Source organism: Meles meles, chromosome 15 (assembly GCF_922984935.1).
Source record: "Meles meles chromosome 15, mMelMel3.1 paternal haplotype, whole genome shotgun sequence".
NCBI lineage: Eukaryota > Metazoa > Chordata > Mammalia > Carnivora > Mustelidae > Meles > Meles meles.
Genome location: NC_060080.1, coordinates 61,606,131 through 61,628,231, shown reverse-complemented (window position 1 = coordinate 61,628,231; position 22,101 = coordinate 61,606,131). Strand labels below are relative to the sequence as shown.

General features: G+C 35.8%; 1 protein-coding gene and 1 pseudogene across 5 annotated transcripts in view; one reads left to right on the top strand and one right to left on the bottom strand.

The window, feature by feature from the left end:
• The window catches only part of USP34 (ubiquitin specific peptidase 34), a 233,901-nt gene that overhangs the window by 58,513 nt on the left and 153,287 nt on the right, over nucleotides 1-22,101 (bottom strand). For all 5 annotated transcript variants that reach the window (XR_006815060.1, XM_045979050.1, XM_045979054.1 and 2 more), the window contains 9 exons: nucleotides 18,893-18,933; nucleotides 18,639-18,763; nucleotides 17,261-17,413; nucleotides 16,227-16,331; nucleotides 13,559-13,614; nucleotides 13,341-13,461; nucleotides 5,915-6,098; nucleotides 5,281-5,441; nucleotides 961-1,026 (listed from right to left, as the gene is read on the bottom strand). Coding sequence is in view for 4 of the 5 variants with exons in the window: in XM_045979050.1 (XP_045835006.1) it covers nucleotides 961-1,026; nucleotides 5,281-5,441; nucleotides 5,915-6,098; nucleotides 13,341-13,461; nucleotides 13,559-13,614; nucleotides 16,227-16,331; nucleotides 17,261-17,413; nucleotides 18,639-18,763; nucleotides 18,893-18,933 (1,012 nt within the window). In the remaining variant the exon portion in view is untranslated. The remainder of the gene's footprint in view (nucleotides 1-960; nucleotides 1,027-5,280; nucleotides 5,442-5,914; nucleotides 6,099-13,340; nucleotides 13,462-13,558; nucleotides 13,615-16,226; nucleotides 16,332-17,260; nucleotides 17,414-18,638; nucleotides 18,764-18,892; nucleotides 18,934-22,101) is intronic.
• On the top strand, nucleotides 9,667-11,076 carry LOC123925699 (annotated as a pseudogene).

Here is a 22,101-nt window from a genome sequence, read left to right as displayed (position 1 = left end):
GGGTTTGAGCCCCCCCACATTAGACACTGCAAATACTTAAAAAAAATTTAAAAAAAAGTAAAATCTTAAAAAAAGAAGAGAAGAAAGAGATAGAAAGAGGGAAGGGGAGGTTAAAAGGACTGTGGACTCTAAGAAATAAACTGAGGGTTCTCGAGGGGAGGAGGGTGGGGGCTTAAGGGAATCTGGTGGTGGGTATTATGGAGGGCACGGATTGCGTGGAGCACTGGGTGTGGTGCATAAACAATGAACCCTGGAACACTGAAAAAAAGATTAAATTAAATTTAAAAAAAAAAAGGAAGGGGCAAAATCAGAAGACACGTGCTGATGAACCTGAATACTATTCTTTTCATAATAAAAAATCATTGAAGAGGGGTGCCTGGGTGGCTCAGTGGGTTAAAGCCTCTGCCTTTGGCTCAGGTCATGATCCCAGGGTCCTGGGATCAAGCCCCACATCAGGCTCTCTGCTCAGCGGGGAGCCTGCTTCCTCCTCTCTCTCTGCCTGCCTCTCTGCCTAGTTGTGATTTCTGTCAAATAAATAAAATATTTTTTAAAAAAATCACTGAAGAGTTTTAAGCAGAGAAATAATATTGTAAGATCCGTTAATTTTTAAAGATCGATTACTTTTACAGTTTGGGGGTGAGAATTAAAAGGGACAAAGAGAAATCAACCAGAATACTCGGGGGTGGGGAATGGGTGACCCTGTTATGGGAAAAGGACCATTCTTTAAAAATTTAAAGATTTAAAAAAATCTTTATAAAGGACAAATTAAGTCATCATGCAGGTGAGTGACATGCAACTGATAAAAGCCACTTTTACTAAGAACACCAAAAACTGAAAAATTCAATTTGAAAACTAAGAGTACATAGCAGGACAAATCCAATACAAATGAACTTCACTTAATGTTTTCAACTTATATAGGTTATATCTAATTAGTTTTCCATATACTGTTCTCAAACATACCATTAAATACGTAAACATTTTCTGAAGCTCCAGAAGAGTGGTCTTGTGCTTCATATCTTCTGAATACTGGAAATCAAGAGAAAAATTTTCCATTAAAACAAAAGTGATGGTAGCAAATTAGACAATCTAGCAAAGAAAGTATTACAATGTGTTTAATAGTATATCCGTTTTCATCCTTTTAGCTCTATGTAAGAAAAAGTTTATTCTTTATTTAGCAATTTAGCATTTAAAGAGATATTTTATTCATTATATAAATGTAACCATCACTATTATGTAAGAAAACTGAATAAAGACATCTTTTAAAAAAATTGCTTTCCAGATCAACACTCATTTGGTACAATGCTGTTTTCACAAGTTGTAACTGTGCAGGAACAGAAAACATCATAGGTATGCAACAAAGCTGTTTTCTACAAATAAATCCATACATTTTAAAAAACATATTATAATAATAAATGACATCTCTCCATCATCTAGTCTTATCTTTATTTTTTCTAGAACAGTGTATCTTTAATACTGCAGAAAAATTACTGGCCAACGTGCTTGAAAACCTTCTATGTATTCAAATATCATTAACTGAAATTCAGTTACCTGGCTAGATTCATTCACTAGAGACTTAGTCCTAAACAACGGCCTTATAGGCACTTAATAGATATACTCTAATTCATCCAAATACTAAAAAAACAAAACAAAACACTATGAAATATTATCCTCACTACAAACTACCTGTCAAAATTTTGAAGAAGCTCTGATGTCTTATGGAATAATAAGCTTTCTATATGCCAGAAGTATACACTAGTTTTTTGTGTCAGTCTTGTGGAGAGTGTTCAGTAATGTGGTTCTGCTGTTTTGGAGCTTATAACCAAACTGAGGACATAAATACATTGAAAAGGATTCTACTCAACATGTAGTTACTACAAAATTATATAATACTGAGTACAAAAGGAACTGAATAAAAGGAATCAACAAAACTGACAAAACAACTATAGTACTATAACTGACATACAGGAGGTTTAATACTCTATGTGGTTAGAGTAGAAGTCACACAAAACAATATTTCCCAATGTGTAAAAGAACGGTGATGATACACGATACATGCAAACTGTATACATAATACAACAACAGTCAGAAATAAAGACTTGGCTTTTTATTTCATTGCTGGAGAAGAAGTATTAGCTGGCTGAAGAATAGAAGTAACTGAAGTCTTCTAAATTAAGAAAAAGCAAGAATGTTTCATTTTACTTAATGTAGAAGTTCTAAATATATACCTTACATATGTATTTGCTACTTAAAGGAATACATATTTACACCCATTAAGATGGCTACTGTCAAAAAACAGAAAACAAGTGCCAGCAGGGGTGTGAATAAATTGGCACCTTTGTGGGGCACCTGGGTGGCTCAGTGGGTTAAAGCCTCCGCCTTCAGCTCAGGTCCTGATCTCAGGGTCCTGGGATCAAGCCCCACATCTGGCTCTCTGCTCAGCTGGGAGCCTGCTTCCTCCTCTCTCTCTCTGCCTACTGATCTCTGTGTCAAATAAATAAATAAAATATATTTTTTTAAAAATTGGCACCTTTGTGCACTGCTGGCAGGAATGTAAAATGGCACAGCCACTATGGAAAACCAGCATGGTGATGCCTCAAACAACTAATCACAGAATTCCAGTATGATCCACCAATTCCACTGGGTATATACACAAAAGAAGAGAAAACAGGGACTCAAATGGATATTTGAACACTCATGTTCAGGGAAACATTATTTAAAACAGCAAAAAGATACAAGCAACCCAGAAGTGTCCACTGACAGATGAACGGATAAACAAAATGAGATACAAACAACGCGGCCTATTATTCAACCTTAAAAAAGGAAGGAAATTCTGATACATGCCACAACATGGATGAAGTGAAGTGAAGACACTATGCTAAGATTGTAGGATTCCACTTAAGTGAGGTATCTAGAATAGTCAAATTCATAGAGACAAGTACTAGAATAGTAGTTGCATGAGGTTTGGGGGAATGGAGAATAGGAGGAATTTAGTGGGTACAGAGTTTTAGTTGGTTGAAGTGAAAAAATTTTTGAGATTGATGGTGGTAATATAATCTCAATGTACTACTACCACAGAACTGTACACTTAAACACAGCTATGATGGTTAATTTTAGTTGGGTATATTTTGCCACAATTAAAATACATGTAGCTTTACTCTTACTGTGAACATCAGAAAAGGAAATAAAAATGACTAATGCATTCACATAAATAATCAAGTGCACATTTTACTACAGTACTTTCCAATGTTATGTCAAATTCTATTAAGAATTTTTTATGTAGAGATGAGTCAAAATTTAGTTTTGTTTTTTTTTTTAAAGATTTTATTTATTAGACAGAGATCACAAGTAGGCAGAGAGGCAAGCAGAGAGAGAGAAAGGGAAGCAGGCTCCTTGCCGAGCAGAGAGCCTGATGCGGGCTCGATCCCAGGATTCTGGGATCATGACGTGAGCCGAACGCAGAGGTTTTAACCCACTGAGCTACCCAGGCGCCCCCAAAATTTCGTTTTTAACCACAAACACCATTTATGAGACCTACTCCCAATTAACACATCTGATTGTTGTTTCTGGTGCTACATTTTAATTCCTGAAAGTGCTAATGGCTAAACAGTGATCATTTATATTTAGAAGAGAAATCATGAAGTATGGCCATGTTAACAGGCAGGGGGAAAAAAAATCACTGAAATTATGCCTCTTCACTCATTACTGGTTCCATAAAAATTAAACAGATAGTATGGAAAGAGCCTAGATGTCCATCAATAGATGAATGGATAAAGATGTAATATATGTATACACACACACACACAAAATATGGAATATTAAGTAGCCATCAGAAAACCTGAAATCTTGCCATTTGCCACAACATGGATGGAACTAGACGGTACTATGCTAAATGAAATAAGTTAATCAGAGAAAGACAATTATCATATGATCTCACTGATACGAGAAATTCGAGAAACAAGACAGAGCATCATAGGGCAGTGGAGGGGAAAATGAAACAAGATGAAACCAGAGAGAGAGACAAACCATAAGATTGAGACTCTAATTTCAGGAAACAAACTGAGGGTTACTGGAGTAGAGGGGGGTGGGAGGGATGGGGTGGCTGGGTGATGGACACTGGGGAGGGTATATGCTATGGTGAGCGCTGTGAATTGTGTAAGACTGATGATTCACAGACCTGTACCCCGAAACAAGGAATACATTGTATGTTAGTGAAAAAAAAGAAAAGAAAGACAATCTAAGATGCTATAATAAAAAATTATTATGATAAGAAAAAATTAAGCAGACAGGGCCACAAATTTCGTGACAAAAATTTCCATATGCTAAATGAATCAGTTATTCAACTATTTATAAGCATAATCAGTTTCAGAAGATAAAAGCATTAATATAACATTTTTAAAAAACCCACTTGACTATACTGTAACTTGGAGAAGCCCACCTTAAACATATTAAGGATTCACTGAAAGTACATAAAGAATTGCAATATTTTTTTTTAGGTGGGGAAAGTCAGGAAATTAAGATGACATGATGGAAGAAAACAAAAACCCAAGTAGAAGCTTGAAGTGAGTTTGCCAAGAAATTATAAAAGCAGAGCAAAAGGCAAACTAAACAATAGTTCATTGTTAAAAAGAGTGAAAACTAGAAATAACAAGCTAAGAAAAATAACAGGAAACATATATTACCCAAATAAACTAGGCCCACAGTAAAATTTACTTTGGGATAAAAATAAAACAAATTAAGTGATTCTGGTACATTCCCTTACTTTGTTTTAGGCTTTGCTTATGTTGTATGTAAAGAAACTTTGTATTTACTTTTTTTTTTCTTTAAAGATTTTATTTATTTGACAGAGAGAGATCACAAGTAGGCAGAGAGGCAGGCGCAGAGAGAGAGAGGGAAGCAGGCTCCCCGCTGAGCAGAGAGCCCAATGTGGGACTCGATCCCAGGACCCTGAGATCATGACCTGAGCCGAAGGCAGCGGCTTAACCCACTACTGAGAATACCATGCTCATTATATACACTGAGTGTATATAATCCACAACTGTGTTTTCCTTGGAGGAATAAAGAAATTATACTAGCATAGTAAGAATAACCTGTTGAAATATAAAAATAACTATGATATACATGAGCTAAAAATAAGATTACATACGAGTTATGTCATCAAATACTGTCATTTTTAATTCATAAATTATTTTCCCAACGTTTTACTAAATTGAAATAAGATTTATTAACAAAATTTAAAAATTTTCTTTCACAGTTTTAATACTGAAGTGAGGAAAACTGTACCTTAGCAGTGAAGACAGCCTGTCTTGCCTCAGGTATCATATAAAGTTGCTGAATAGTAGAAGCCAAGTAACAAGTAGCTCCAAGGTTAGTTAGGCCAACAAATCTACACTCAGCACGAACATCCTCATGGGGCCAGTAGTCCCATTTATAAGGTGCATGAGCTGCTGAAAAAAGAGGGAGGAAAAGATGCCCCCCCAACACAAACTATTAAACATGATGTATTTTGCTTTTACTAACAGCCACTACTCTCCATTACTTTAGTTAACATAAAACATTATATATGATAACTAAAACTAATGTAACATTGCATGTCAACAATACTCAAAAAAGAAATAAAATTAGTAAGAACACACAGAAAAACTAATTCATTCTCTAAAAATTCGACTGCCAATATTTGATTTTACTTGGCACTAAATGACTTAACCAAAAAACTCCAAAATATTTCAGATACGTATAAAGTCCTTTACACCTACTTTTTTTTAAACAAATCAATGTCTACTTTTTTGACAATGTAGCAACAATAGCTTATAATGTTAAAAGTGTATGAAGAGTGATTCTTTCTATAGCCATGGCCTCCAAAATCTCTTTCCTGTTCATAAAATTTACAAAGATTAGAAGGAAAAAAAACACTTACACTGCATGTGTTGTGCCATAACCCAGTTGTGTATTAGCCTGTAGTTCTCAACGGATCCCTTTACCATCTCTACTAACAAATCATAAGCAGCAGCTCTTGAAGAATGTGATTTGCATTTTGGCTGTTGTCTGTCTTTCAGACTAGGCAACAAAAACAGGAGATTGAAGATATCTCTTAAAAATTCCTGGAAAAAAGGGAAAGGCCAAGTATATTATCTAAGATTACATTTTAGTTATATTTTAAATATAATGAATACCTTATATAGCGTGAACTAGACTATATGACAATCTACAATTTACTAAAAGGCTATTTAAAAACTTAGAGCAGCATCATATACCCTCATCTGAAAGTCTTTCTCTTAAAGAAAGCAGAATGGGTAGGGATCAACTTTACTCTTCCTTACCTCTTGATAGCTAATAGGCTCATTCTTAGATTCCCATCCCTATTATCTTCCACTCCATTAAGTGACCAAAAGTTTTTGTTAAGGACTCCTATCTAGATTACCTTTGCCATTTACTTCCGTTTCTCCTTATTTCACTCTTATAACATTAACAGCAGCGGCAGCAGCATCAAAAGCACTGACTTACTCATAATAAACAGTTACAGTGCTAGATACTACTCAAAGGTCCCCATACAAGAAAACAAATAAGGCCAAGAACGTTGCCTGGAGTCACAGAGTTGGAAGAAGCCAGAGCCAGGATTTCAGATACCAAGCTCTTGATTTCTATCCCAGTAAAGTTCAAACTGAAGTGAGAGGTTTTACCATCCTAGATGTATTTTTTCTCTAAATTTGATCTGCCTGAGAAAGGGTCACCTTTCCCACTTGTTCTTATTAATTGGTCCTTTGTTACTTTACCAAAGATAGTTACTTCTCACACACCTCAAATACTACCACGGTACATTGTTCTGGGTATAAAACCAGAATTCTGGTATACTGTGCAGAAAGAGGTAATATAGTTAGAGACTAAAATACTCTTATCCTTAGAATGGCTGGATTGTAAGGTTGGCCCCTGGCTGTCATGTGAAAATTTGAACAGTAAAGAGTTTGTTCCTCTGACATAAAACTTTTTCTAATAGAAGTGGCTCACTATGTCTTTTGTATTTATGCTGAATATCTGCTTTCTATCTGGGAGTCTGGAATTGCAGACACTGTGGTCAGTTACACAGGTACTATAAATGACAACCCCCACTTCGCCCCACCTAAATCCCTGACTTGAGGCTCAACAGAGTTCTCCAACAGACCACACCTCACATGTTGTCACACTCATCACTGGGGAAATTAAGCACATCCTGTGCAATTCCAAGAGAAGAGAATTCTTACAAGTATGTACCTAGTTTCCACCAGATTTGGCTGGGTGCTTTTTCTGGTCTCTGATTTCATTTTGTATTCTTCTGCTATAACAAATCTTAGCCACTAGTACAACTATATGCTGAGTCCTTTTGAGTTCCTTCTAGGGAATCACTAAACCTGGGGATGGTCTTAGAAACCTCTGACACAGGTACCAAATAAAAGACAATTTGAACTATTTTTCATTAATAAACCTCATTATTGTCAAAAACAGTACAAAGTCCTGACTTTGCAATGAAAAGTAAGTTTGGCTAAGAAATATGGAAAGTGAACAGTCTACTTCATATAGCCGACAGACTGGTATGTCTTTCTTGCCTTTCTCAGAATGCAGAAATTAGGTAATGTGTATTGGAGATAAAAGATAACACATTTACTTCAACTAGAAAATAAAGTTAAACTAAAAAAAAAAAGGAATTGGCTAATAAGTAGTTTAAAATGAAGTATCTTGGGAGTGCCACATTAATGTGGCGCTTAGTTAAGATTCTATCTCTCCCTCGCCTTCTGCCCCTCCCCCACTCTAGAAAAATAAAAAATAAATAAAATGAACTATCTTTGCCAATTAATTTAGATCCAGAAACTGAATGAGCTAAGTTTCCATAGCTCCAAAGCTTTGATAAAATGTATTTAAAACCTATGATAAGATAAAAACACTTTAGCAGAAATATCAGGTTGGTAAAAGCATAATGAAATGAACAGTATTTTTATTTTCCTTACTGAGTTTACCAGAAATGCAGGTATCTCTAAAGTAAAAGGATAACCTGTATATTAATATGTCCATTTTTAAAAAGATTTATTTGAGAATCTCAAGCAAACTTCCCACTGAGCACAGAGTATGATATAGGGCTCAATCTCACGACCCTGAGATCATGACCTGAGCAGAAACCAAGAGTCAGATGCTCAACGGCTTAAACACTCAGGTACACCACAATATATTTGATAAATAATGGTAAAACTATTTTAGTATACTTCACAGAAAGAAGAACCTCAAACTGCTGAGAGAAATCTAAAAATAGTTTCTGAAAATAAATCAGTGTGATTTTTAACATGTAAGAGAAGAAATTCACAATAACACTGTTAAAATAAACTTCCATTTCCACTGTAAACATGTGAACAAAGTTTACATTTCCATTATGTAAATAAGATTTCCCAGAATCCACATCTATAAAAATATAAAGTAGGAAAAGAATTAATGAACACATATTCGACCTTATTAACAAGTAATATCCACCTATAACTGTATGAATTTTACAAGGCCCATCATTCTTGTTAATACTTATTTTCAACTAAATTTCATTTTAATATTTCGTACTTCTCTGGCAAAACTTAGGGTATATTTGGACTTGCCTATGGTTCTGCAGAAGAGCACATGCCCTGGGTTGCAAATCTCTGCTATTCCTGAGTAAACCCATTTTTGCTGGTAAAATAACTGGCAGTTTTGTTTTTTAAGGTTAACATTACTTGGTGATCAGAAGTGCAATGCAAAGAAGACCCCCAACAACACTGAGGCTGGTGAACAAAACATGCCAGTATCCACAGAGCCAAATGGGATCACTGCTTTCTCACTGACCTTGGTTCCAAAGTCCCCTATGGGAATTCTTCACCTCCTTGGAGGATGACTTACAAGAAGAACATCAACTTTGCCATCCCACAAGTTCACGAGAAGGAAATCTCTACAATCATGTAAAGCGACAACCATGATGAAACTTCAACCCAGATATAACGAAGACTATGAACTATGAATAAGATAAAGTTTCAGAGAAGAATGAGATATCCGAAACCCATTCTGTTCTTACCAAACTGCAAAACAGACTATAAAAATATATCAATATAGTTCCTTCTATTTTTGAGACAAAAAATGTAAACAGAAAGCTTGACAAAATTATTGCTATACACTGCCAACTATTTTTAATACTGTAAGATGGACTTTTGACATTTGATGAAGATACAAATTTCCTTCTATAAAATATGTTACTAAGTAGTTTTTACTTAAAATCTGCTGCGTATATGAAAAAAAATAGAGTTTTTACTTAAAATCTGCTGTGTAGGGCGCCTGGGTGGCTCAGTGGGTTAAAGCCTCTGCCTTCAGCTCAGATCATGATCCCAGGGTCCTGGGATGGAGCCCCATATCAGGCTCTCTGATCAGCAGGGAGCCTGCATTCCTTACTCTCTCTCTGCCTATGTGTGATCTCTGTCAAATAAATAAATAAAATCTTTAAAAAATAAAAATAAAAAAACATAAAAACTACGGATAAGCAAAAAAAGAACTCTGGAAAAGAGGACAGAGAAAGAATATTAAATTTTAAAATATTTCCCAAATACAGACTTTTACAAATGAGAAGAAAAAAGAAAAGATACACACTGATTATAAACAGAAAATTCACAAATTAACACAAATAGCCAATACATACATGAAAAGACACTCATCTTCAACAGAAACTAAAGACATAAAACTAAAGCAAAAGTCTCCTTCACTTCGCCCTCCAGCCGGGGTAGTTGCACCCCGGCCCTGAGCAAGCCCAGTGGCCTCAGCTGCGAGTGGAGGTAGTCGCCCCTCTCAGGAGACCACCAGATCACCTCTTCCTGTGGCCTTGCCATGGTGACCTACGGACAGAGCTGCACGTGGCCAATGTGTATTCCTCCACCATATGCTGACCTGGGCAAAGCTGCCAGAGATATTTTCAACAAAGGATCTGGTTTTGGTTTGGCGAAACTGGATGTGAAAACAAAGTCATGCAGTGGTGTGGAATTCTCAACGTCTGTTTCGTCTAATACAGAAACTGGTAAAGTTACTGGAACCTTGGAGACCAAATATAAATGGTGTGAGTATGGTCTGACTTTCACAGAAAAATGGAACACTGATAACACTCTGGGAACAGAAATTGCAATTTTTTTTTAAAAAAGATTTTATTTGACAGAGATCACAAGTAGGCAGAGAGGCAGGCAGAGAGAGAGGAGGAAGCAGGCTCCCTGCTGAGCAGAGAGCTTGATGCAGGGCTCGATCCCAGGACCCTAGGGTCATGACCTGAGCTGAAGGCAGAGGTTTTAACCCACTGAGCCACCCAGGCGCCCCAAGAAATCGCAACTGAAGACCAGATTTGTCAAGGTTTGAAACTGACATCTGATACCACCTTCCCACCAAACACGGGAAAGAAAAGCGGTAAAATCAAGTCTCCTTATTAAGAGGGAGTGTATAAACCTTGGTTGTGATGTTGACTTTGATTTTGCTGGACCTGCAATCCATGGTTCAGCTTTCTTTGGTTATGAAGGCTGGCTTGCTGGGTACCAGATGACGTTAGACCGTGACAACCCAAAGCTGACAAGAAATAACTCTGCAGTGGGCTAGAGGACTGGGGACTTCCAACTACACACTAATGTCAATGATGGGACAGAATTTGGAGGATCAATTTATCAAAAAGTATGTGAAGATCTCGACACTTCAGTAAACCTTGCTTGGACATCAGGTACCAACAGCACTCGCTTTGGCACTGCAGCCAAATATCAGCTGGATCCCACTGCTTCCATTTCTGCAAAAGTCAACAACTCTAGTTTAACTGGAGTGGGCTACACTCAGACTCTGAGGCCTGGTGTCAGGCTTACACTGTCTGTTCTGGTAGACAGGAAGAGCATTAATGCTGGAGGCCACAAACCTGGGCTTGCCCTGGAGTTGGAGGCTTAACCCAACTGAAAGAAACCTCTGGGAATGGGTATCAGAAGATTTGGCCTTAATATATTTCCAGTGTGACCAGCAGGCTCTCCCCTCCCCCCGCCCCAAGAAGGTGATCAAAACAAAGAATGATAGAAACAAGAGCTGTATATTAAATATTTAGAGAGTCACTTGTGAGCTGGTTCCTAGCTGAATTGGCTATCTATTTAGTTACCAATGCTGCAGTGGTGCAGTCACCTATACATTATTTAAATGTATTTAACTGTTAAATGTGCTACCCACCAATAATGAAATAGACCTTTATGAAAACTGTGCAACTGTGTGCATGTTTGTTTTTATGTTCCTATTACTGAAAACTGCCACTGAACGAGATCAGTGGAAGTTTTAAGATGAGGTTAAAAATTTTTTGTTAAATTCAGCCATCCTTAGAATTACTTTTGTTACCCAAACATTACAGATTATGAATAAAAAGAAGTATACATTAAAAAAAAAATCTAAAGCAAAAGTGAGACTGGTAAAGACTTCACATGTAAGGGATGTCTTAGGTATCCCCTTCACATGTGAGGATATCAGAGAAATGAGGTATTTGAGACATTCTAATATATTGCAGCTGGAGAATAAAAGGATAGATAAAATAATTTTGTGAACTCATATAATTAAAAATCAATCAAATTTTTTTTTAAGATTTTATTTATTTATTTGACAGAGAGAGAGAGATCAAAATTAGGAAGAGAAGCAGGCAGAGAGGGGGAAGCAGGCTCCCTGGCCAGCAGGGAGCCTGATGTGGGGCTCGATCCCAGGACTCTGGGATCATGATCTGAGCTGAAGGCAGAGGCTTTATTTTTTTTTTTTTTTAATTTTATTTCTTTATTTGACAGAGAGAGATCACAAGTAGATAGAGAGGCAGGCAGAGAGAGTGAGAGAGAAGCAGGCTCCCTGCCGAGCAGAGAGCCCGATGCGGGACTCGATCCCAGGACCCTGAGATCATGACCTGAGCCGAAGGCAGCGGCTTAAACCACTGAGCCACCCAGGCGCCCCAAGGCAGAGGCTTTAACCACTGAGCCACCCAGGTGCCCCAATCAAATTTACTTTTAAGAATAGGAGTATAGGGGTTCCTGGGTGGCTCAGATGGTTGAGCATCTGCCTTTGGCTCAGGTCATGATCCCGGGGTCCTGGGATCGAGTCCCACATCGGGTTCCCTGCTCAGCGGGGAGCCTGTTTCTCCCTCTTACTCTGCTGCTTGCCCTGCTTGTGCTCTCTTGTGCTCTCTGTCAAATAAATAAAATCTTTAAAAAAAAAAAAAAAGAATAGGAGTATATAATAGGACAGGGTACAAAGATGATGTTCCCTGCAGTTGTGTTTTGTTTCTTTGACAACATAAATGTCAATAAAAAAATTGTTTCTCTTTATGTATTTATTTTTTAAATAAAAAAAGCAGATCACAAAATGGTTATTATGTAATATAAATGATATACTTGAATATTTAATATATCCATGGAAACTCCTGGAAGGCCAACCATCACCCGAGCAGCATGGAAAATCAAACTATATGGGGATCTTCCCTTTGCACTATTTAAAAAGTAGTTCTTTTTTTGAAATGATTTTCACATTAAAATATGTTATCAAAGAAATCAATATATTTATATCTCAGAATAAAAGCTATATACTGGCTTATGTAACATAATACTTCATCCAGCAAAAACTAAATCAATCAAATTATTCCCAGTGAGTATAGGGAAAATTTAAAAAGGACATAGAAAAATAGCACAAAAAGGGGGTTTGTCAAATAGGGGAAGAAGTACTTATTTAAGACCGATAAACCTTAAGTTTATCTCCAGAATCTCCAACTCTATGCCCTTGAGGATTACCTTCCATCCTTCTGGTTATTCCTATGTTTCCTACCACAAATTAGTTACCTCAAGAAAAAAACTCTCCGAACCAAAACTAACTCCCTCAATGTGGGCAATTACAAAAGTGTTAATGGCAGAGTAAGTAACTTAATCTAAAGAGTAATTAGACATTTGTGGGTACAGAGTGCTTAGGTGTTATCAAATATTCAATAGATTTAATGTCAAATGGGCTTTTTCTTAAACATTAAACCAGTCAGGTCCTCTAGGACTACTTATTAATTCTGTGTAAATTATTAATTCAAAATATTCCACCCTACAGAAATTGTAGTACAGGTTGTCTTTCTATGTACAAGTCATAGGAATTAAAATTGTTTCTGCATATAAGCTTAGCATTAATATTTCTAGGGTTCATTTTATTCATTGTTCACTTTTCCTATCAACAATAAGGTTCTAGCAAGCTTTATGCTTGCAAGTTTCAGAAAATCTAATATACCCCATACAATGCAACAACAACAAAAATTTCAATCATATTTCATATAGACATTTGGATGTCTTAATACCTACCTGTCCTTCTCTGGAAAACTTAAATGGTGGTTTGTGTTTAATAACACTTGTTGCAAGCCTTAGAAGTCCTGTAAGCCCATCATCTTCTACATTACCATCTTGATGATCAAGGATCTCCCTGCTACAAAAAAGAGCACAAACAAAACAAGATAGTTCACATAACTATGTCCTTTATCTTTCCTCAACGATAAAACTGTCAATTTCACATCAAATTTTACCTTCGAATACAGTCAGCCAAATGTCGTGCCAAAGCGTCTAAGTCGAGGAATGTGGTCTTAATACAAAGAGAAAATACAAAATTCAAATATAGATTTTTGTGTTTAGTACCCAGAGATTACTAAAATAAAAAACATCCTTCCCTTATAAACAATAAGAATTTGGTTTTCCCAAATTCATTAACATGCTAATTAATTTATAAATAATACAGCTACTCTTTGATAATTATAAACTCATCATTGATAGTCCTTCAAAAAAGAATCCAGGGGCATTGTCTGGATGGCTCAGTTAGTTAAGTGCCTGCCTTTGGGTCAGGTCATGTTCCTGGGGTTCTGGGATCCATGGAACTCCTCATCGTATCAGGCTCCCTGCACAGCGAGGAGTCTGCCTCGCCCTCTGCCTCACCCCCTGGTTTGCTCGCTCTTTCTCAAATAAGTAAATAAAATCTTTAAAAAGAATAAAGAAGAATCCATGGAAAGTCAGTAATAAATTATGAATAGTCATAGTAACATATGGAGAAGATATAAAGATTTCCTATATTATTTTCTCTTAACAATTTTATTGAGATATGGTTCATATTATCAGTTAATTGACCCATGAAGGTTTGTCTTTAACACCACCTTTAAACTAGGCTTTAAAAATAAATTTAAATAATTTAAAAATTTAAAAAATTAAAAAGTAAATTTAAAGGGGAGGTGGTGCCTGGGTGGCTTGATCATGATGATGATGATGATATTGTTATTATTATTTTAATTTGAGAGAGAGAGAGAGAGAGAGAGAGAATGAGAGGGGAAAGGTCAGAGGGAGAAGCAGGGAGCACTGAGCAGGGAGCCTGATGCGGGACTCCCATCCCGGGACTCCAGGATCATGACCTGAGCTGAAGGCAGTCTTTTAACCAACTGAGCCACCCAGGCGCCCTGGTCCAGTGATCATTAAGTTTAAGACTCTCGGGTTTTAGCTCAAGTCATGATCTCAAGGCTGTGAGATTAACCCATGCTGCACATGAAGCCAGCTTAACATTCTCTACCTCTCCCTCTGCCCCTCTTCCTACCTGCACCCACCTCACTGGTGTGTGTGCTCTTGCTCGCAAAAGAATAATTAAACAAATTTAAAGGTATGGTTCCAGAAAAATTTTAATTTTCATTATAACTGAGCAAATAAAGAAACATTTCACAAGATAAAACTTAAAAGGATTCTCAAAGAAACTCCGATCTCTAAGAAAAAATAATGTTGACTGGCAAGCAAGCAATATTAGATTCCTATCTTATTTTTTAATTTTTATTTTATTTTAAGATCTTATTTATTTATTTGACAGAGAAAGAGAGATCACAAGAAGGCAAAGCAGCAGGCACAGAGAGAGGGGGAAGAAGGCTCCCCGCTGAGCAGAGAGCCTGATGTGGGGCTTGATCCAGGACCCTGGGATCATGACCTGAGCTGAAGGCAGAGGCTTAACGCACTGAGCCACCCAGGTGCCCCAGATTCCTACCTTAAATGGGCAACCCAAGGTTAAAAAAATAAATATATCAATGTTTATTTGACACCAATATTTCATGAAAAATCAAGTAAATTAAAACACATTCAATATTTGTAATTATTTCTCAAATAAAAAGTACTTAAGAATTCAATTTACATTGCTCCTTAAAAGTAGAAAGTGCAAATACGTCAGGATTTTTTAAAATGTAAGTGTATAAAATGCACTCAGATTACAATACATTTCTTTAAGACTTTCAAAGTAATCTCTGTACCCATTGTGGGGCTTGAATTTACAACCCCCAAATCAAGAGTTGCATGCTGTACCGACTGAGCCAGGCAGGCACCCTTGGATTAAAATACATTTAAAATAAAGTACTTCCTAAATATCTAAATGTATCTTCTTAAAGTACTTCTCATTTTTGGAGAAAACTTAGATGTATTTCAGCTTACTCAATTTATGAAGGAGAAAAAAACCTATGTGGCAAGTTTGTTTTTGAAATTAACTTATTTTAAAAAACTATTTGATAATATTTTAGTCTAAGAAAATTAGATCAGTAAATAAAGTTTCTTAACCTTAAAATAAATTCTATTTGAATTGCAATTTTATTTTACATACCCAAAACTCCAAACCTATATGCTATTACAGAACACTGTATATTTATATTTAAAGTCTAAATTTCACATTTCAAGTAACATTTTTTTTTAAAAGATTTTATTTATTATTTGACAGAGATCACAAGTAGGCAGAGAGGCAGGCAGAGAGAGAGAGAGAGAAGGGAAGCAGGAGCAGAGATCCCGATGTGGGGCTCGATCCCAGGACCCTGGGATCATGATCTGAGCCGAAGGCAGAGGCTTTAACCCACTGAGCCACCCAGGTGCCCCTCAAGTAACATTTTTTATCTAAAAATCTTACTCAGAAGAAATAGGAAATTACTTACAGGTACCAGATGAAGACATTTCAACAAAGGTCAAAGTAAAAAGAAGAAAGGAATTTAGAGCAAACAAAAAAGTCCAACTATAGTAAAATTATGGTAAAACTATAGTAAAATTATGGCATTTTCAACTCTTATAGAATGATTTTAAAATGCCCTTAAATATAAGAGTTTATATAAAGTCATAAACATACAAAGTCATAAACATACATGTGCATGACACATTCAACATCATACAAATTAATGTACAACTTTCTGAACATACCTGACTAGCATCCTTTATATGTATGTTGTCAACTAATTTGCATAACAACCAAAAATACTCTTTACATCCAGGTTTTAACATTGGTTCTTCTTCATAATCATCTATCTATAAAAAAAAAATTTCAACTTTGTGAAAACATTTTTTTGTGTGAAAACATTTTAAAAAGGGGATTAACTTATAATTACAATACATTCAAGAAACTACAGACCTTATGAAAAAAATTAAGTCCCTATATAAACAGTATTCAAAATTCAACAAAAAATGGAAAGAACACTTCTAGCTTCTGTAAAATTAGAATAACTAGACCCAGGAGTGAATAGTATGAGAACTTTCAGGAAAATAATACCCTCAAATTTCTTACAATCCACTCCTAAAAGTCATTATATGAGCAACATTTAATGCTAAATAATGTGACAGAAACAAAGAATTCAATGAAAATGTGTCAACAAAAGAAACCTAAAGAACATAAGTTTATCTACCCATATGCAATGGTCTATTATTATAGTCTTGAAATCTAAAACATAAATTACACTTTAATATCTTACATATTGATGACAGGTAAATATGGAAGAAGAAAAAGTAAATCCTACAATGCATTATATTTCTGGGGCTTTACTAACTCCAGAAATTTACTTAGTGAGCTCTGAATTTATTATGTAGTAGAAGGCTTTTTTACAAGGCTGGCATATACACTGGAGTGGAAAAAATTAAAATTTAAAAAATTAAAAATTCAGAATATCATAAAGATTATAAAAAAATCTATGTGACTGAATGAGAAGAAAGCTACATTTATGATGTTTTTATCATTCCATTTTAGGAAGAACAAATGCTATTTCCAAAACTCCATTCCCAGGAGTAACAAGGACACAGTACGTCCACAACGCTGTCACTTTAAGAACTCTAACTATTCTCTTGGTAAAAATTACATACTAAACAAGTACTCAAAATTATTTCAAGTATGTAATACAATGACAAAAACTTGGGGCAAAAAAAGTGCAGAAATAGAAACTTCTCCTAAAACAGTAAAATCTTACCCTGATAGGTTTAAGTGCTTGAGCATCAGGAAGAAATTTCAACAATGTTGAAGCAGCCAAAAGCAGAAAAGAGCGATTGATTGAGTCTCCTCCATCCAGCCCTGACAGAGATAACTTATAAAGACCATTGCAAGACTCATGACGGACCGCCGTCTAAATGAAAAAGCAAGTTCCAAAGATAGTCTGAGTTAAGTATTAAAAAGTTAATCTTAAAATCAATGTCAGCAGAAATAACATGTTACATAGTTTGATAATACTTTTTAAATGCAATGTTCTCATCACATACTCATGCACATAAGTCTGATCATATAAAGTACCCCCACAGAGAATATAGCACTATGTAGAAACATGTCAGAAATTCCCAAATATGGACATGAAAAAAGACAAACACTACAATAACAACAAATACAAAAGGGACAAAGGACAGAATATTCTTAATAATTTATTTATAAAACTAAATAAAAGGATAAAATATTTTCAGAACAAGAAGCAATTTAGAAAGTACTTATATCAAAACATTTTAATAGTTTCTAAGGGACTTGCCCAAGTGTCAAATCCTTACCTGTGACACAGCCAGAACAAGAATACATACGCATTCAACTAAAAGTTTAAATATATTAAGACAATGCTGCCTACAGAAGATGTAACTATTTTAACTAATGTGGCTAAGTGTTTTAACACACTTAAGTGTTCTAAGAGTAAGTTTCTTTCATTTAGGAATACGGTGTAGTATCAAGATACAGGTAGTGACAATTATACTGCCTTCAGTGCTGACACTGGAATCAAAATATATTTGATTTACCTCTTGTGACTGAGGATACACTCTAGTAGAAAAAGGAAAAGAAGCTTCCTCTAAAATATAAATTACCAAAAGAAACACTCCTGTCTTTCCCAGAAAAAAATTTTCAAAACTCCAAAGCAAAATAATCATGGATTTATTTCAGAAAAAGAAAAATATGAATGCTCTAGACTATTTTACGTTCATAATTTTTTGCATTTTTATTTAAATTCAATTAGTTAACATATAGCATACTATTAGTTTCAGAGGTACAATTCAGTAATTCATCAGTTGAACATTAACACCCAAGTGCTCATTACATCACGTGCCCTCCTTAATGTCCATCACCCATTTACCCATCCCTCTACCCCCTCCCCTCCAATAACCCTCAGTTTGTTTCCTATGGTTAACATTCACATTTAAATGTACAAAGTTCAAAACACTCTCAATCTCAGAGTGTTTAGTAAGTACATTCCAGGTAATAGGATATATTTATGGAATCATCTCCACTTGTTTCCATTAGCTCTTTTTTAAATTATCAATGCAAATAATATAAAAAATATGAAAAATAATAGTACTGATTTTCAATCTTTATCTTACCTCAGGAATAAGGAGAGTCAATTTCTTTAACCAGTCTTGTAAATGGTCACTATCAGCAAGGCTAGATTTCACTAAAGAACAGCAATGCGCCCAACTCACCAAGAGCCACATTGAATAATGTGAAACTAAAGAGAAATTAGGAAAAAGTATGACTATAAGGCCTGTGTTGTAAAGAAAACAAAATGTTCATTATTAAAGATTATCTAATTATGCAAATCTCTATTAAAAATTAGTTTTGTGGAACCCTTACTTACCTTCATGCCTAGACCTGTGATCGGACTGTGCTTTCAAAACTCTGTAAAGTAAAAAAAAAAAAAAAAAAAATCCACCACCACTAATTAATTTTAGCAATAAAATATAAATGACTCAATTTATTACCACATATCTTTTAAAGTTTATGCAATGTACCCTCCACAGAAAAAGAATAAATTTTAAGAAAAATATGTTTCCTATGGTCTTTATATCTTTTAAAGAAACACTGGTAAAATATTACAGACCACTCCATACGACTGTTCAGATTTAACAAACAATATCTGAGTGAATATGGTATTAACTGAAATAAGTGAACCCTCAAGAAATGCTCATGATGGGCAAGCTGGGTGGTTCAGTCAGCTAAGCATCCGACCTGATTTCAGCTCAGGCCCTGACCTCAGGGTCAGAAAACTGAGCCCCCCAGGGGACGCTGTGCTCAGCTTGGAGCCTCCTTGTCTCCTCTCCCATTCCTCTCCCCGTTTGCTCATGCTCGCTCGCTCTCTTGCCTTCTCTCACATAATTAAAAAAAAAAAAAAAAAGACTTACTGAAGAGGTGTATTACAAACAGAAAGGTTGTAATCATTTAGATTCTAAACTTCAGACTTCTAATTTTAAAAATAAAGTCATACTCTAACGTAGAAAACCCCTCCTTTAGTACTGTTAATGCCAATTTCTATCAGAAATGGTTAAAAGCAAATTACTAAAAAGTAGAGAAAACTAGTTTAGTTCTGTATTATTTTATATCCATCTTTCTCCACACATTTAGTTATTTCAGTGAAAAATGTATTACTTCAATTTAAAGAAAGTATTAAAAACTTTCATTTTAGCAAAACCAATAAATGGGGATTACCTGTCTTACAAATAAATTGTTTAAAAAAGGAAAGGCACTGCTCTCTAGCATCCTCACTTTGTTATAATTAATAAAACACCTTTCAAAATCTCAAAAAACAAGACTTATCTACATTACTGAATTAAAGTAAAAAAAAAAAAAAAGCACTGGAGCACATTGATGGTATAATCAGTTAAGCATCCCACTCTTGGTTTCAGTCAGCTCAGGGTAGCGAGACTGACCTCTGTATCCTGGCTCTGTCCTCAGCATAGAGTCTGGTTAAGATTCTCTTCCCTCTCCCTTCCCACTCCCTGCACTTATGCACATGCATTCTCTCTCTCTCTCAAATAAATAAATCTTTAAAAAAAAATAAAAGTAAAAGGTACTAAGAAGTTAAAACTTGTATATCACATATGTGTCCATGCTTTATGTTTAGTTATTATCATATTGATATAACCAACTTTACCAACAGCAACCTACCCATCCACTTTTTAAATATGTAGCATTAGAAGATTTTTGATGGTGCACCTGGGAGCTCAGTTGGTTAAGCATCTGCCTTAAGACTCGACTCAGGTCATGATCCTGGGATCAAGCCCTGCCTCGTCTCCCTGGCTCAGCTGGGAGTCTGCTTCTCCCTCTGCCCTTCCTCTCAGCTCTTTCATTCTCTTTCTCAAATAAATAATCTTAAAAAAAAAAAAAAAAAACAGGCAAAAAGTATGCTCTAGCTGCCTTAACTGATATAAACGTAGCACCATATGAATCAAGGTGAGGGCCTATGGAAAAGACAATGGTGCATGAACAGGCACAGAGGAAAAAAAACAGGAATGGGGGGCAAAGGGAGTGGGCTCACATTACAAAGATGGTAAAATGTTCTTTAAGAACGGAACTAGTAGAATGAAAAATGAGAACTGCCACAGACTGAACCAGCTTGATCATACCCACATGTTTATTTTTCCTTGTGTGAGGTTAACCAAGTCAAGTGAACAGTTCTTAGTTCTCATGCAATAAAAGCAAACTAAAACAGTTACTGAATGATTCGGCCCTGTTAACTCAATATATCCTGGCATACGGGATAACAGAGCATGGGTTAGTGAGGACACAGAGGAAGAGTTAAGAATTATTTAGCTAGGGGTGCCTAGCTGGGTGGCTCAGTTGGTTAAGCATCTGCTTTTGGCTCAGGTCATGATCTCAGGGTCCTGGGATCAAGCCCTGCATTGGGCTCTCTGCTCAGCGGGGAGCCTGCTTCCCTTTCTCTCTCTGCCTGCCTACTTGTGATCTCTCTCTGTCAAATAAATAAATAAAATCCTTTAAAAAATAAAATAAATAGGGGCGCCTGGGTGGCTCAGTGGGTTAAAGCCTCTGCCTTCGGCTCAGGTCATGATACCAGGGTCCTGGGATCGAGCCCCACATCTGGCTCTCTGCTCCTCGGAGAGCCTGCTTCCTCCTCTCTCTGTCTGCCTCCCTGCCTACCTGTGATCTGTCTCTCTCTCTCTGTCAAATAAATAAATAAAATCTTTAAAAAAATAATAATAAACTAAACTCAATAGAAAATTTTTTTTTAAAAATTAAAAAAAACAGCTATTAGCTATTAACCACAAATAAGGTCAAAGCACTTTCAAGCGTGTTTACATTAGCTTTATAAATCATTCAAGTATAATAGCAACACCTACAGAATACAGAGAAATTAATTTTACATACTTTAACATGACTTACGTGATTCTATAAGGCATATAGTCATGTTCCTATGTATTAGTCAGCAATTATCTATATCAAAATTTCAAACATTATTTTTTTTAATCTCTACTGTAGCCCAAATAATTTTTTTAATCTCTACTGTAGCCCAAATAATGGGATATTTACATGCCCAAAATACATTCATATACACGTATTTCCAGCTCTTTTCACCAAGGACCTAGAAGCAAGGAAACCTCAGTAGTAACAAATCTACCAAGAGCCCGTATTTTTGGAAGTTTCCCACCATCAGGAAGTAGGGCTTCTAAAAGAAATGGCTGATTCCAGGACTAAGGTAGGGAAAACTACATGCCTTGAAGATCTTAGAGTGATAGGTAAAATAAAAAAGGACTCCTCTCGTCCACCACAAATAATAAGGATATGTCAAAAGGACACATGAACAAGCTTGAGGAGGCAAACTCAGGTCCAATTTGAGTAAAGTGAACAGTAATTAATAGTCATGAACTACAACAAACGGAGTGGAAAAAAAAATCCATGAATTCAAACTGATATTTAAAGGGAGGAACACAAAGTTCTTCCTCATAATAGAATGTCAACCAATAAACATAAAACGAATTGTTAAGAGAAAATCACTACTTTACAAATATTTCTTAAGGTTTAATTCAGACAAGAATCACCATTGAATGCTAA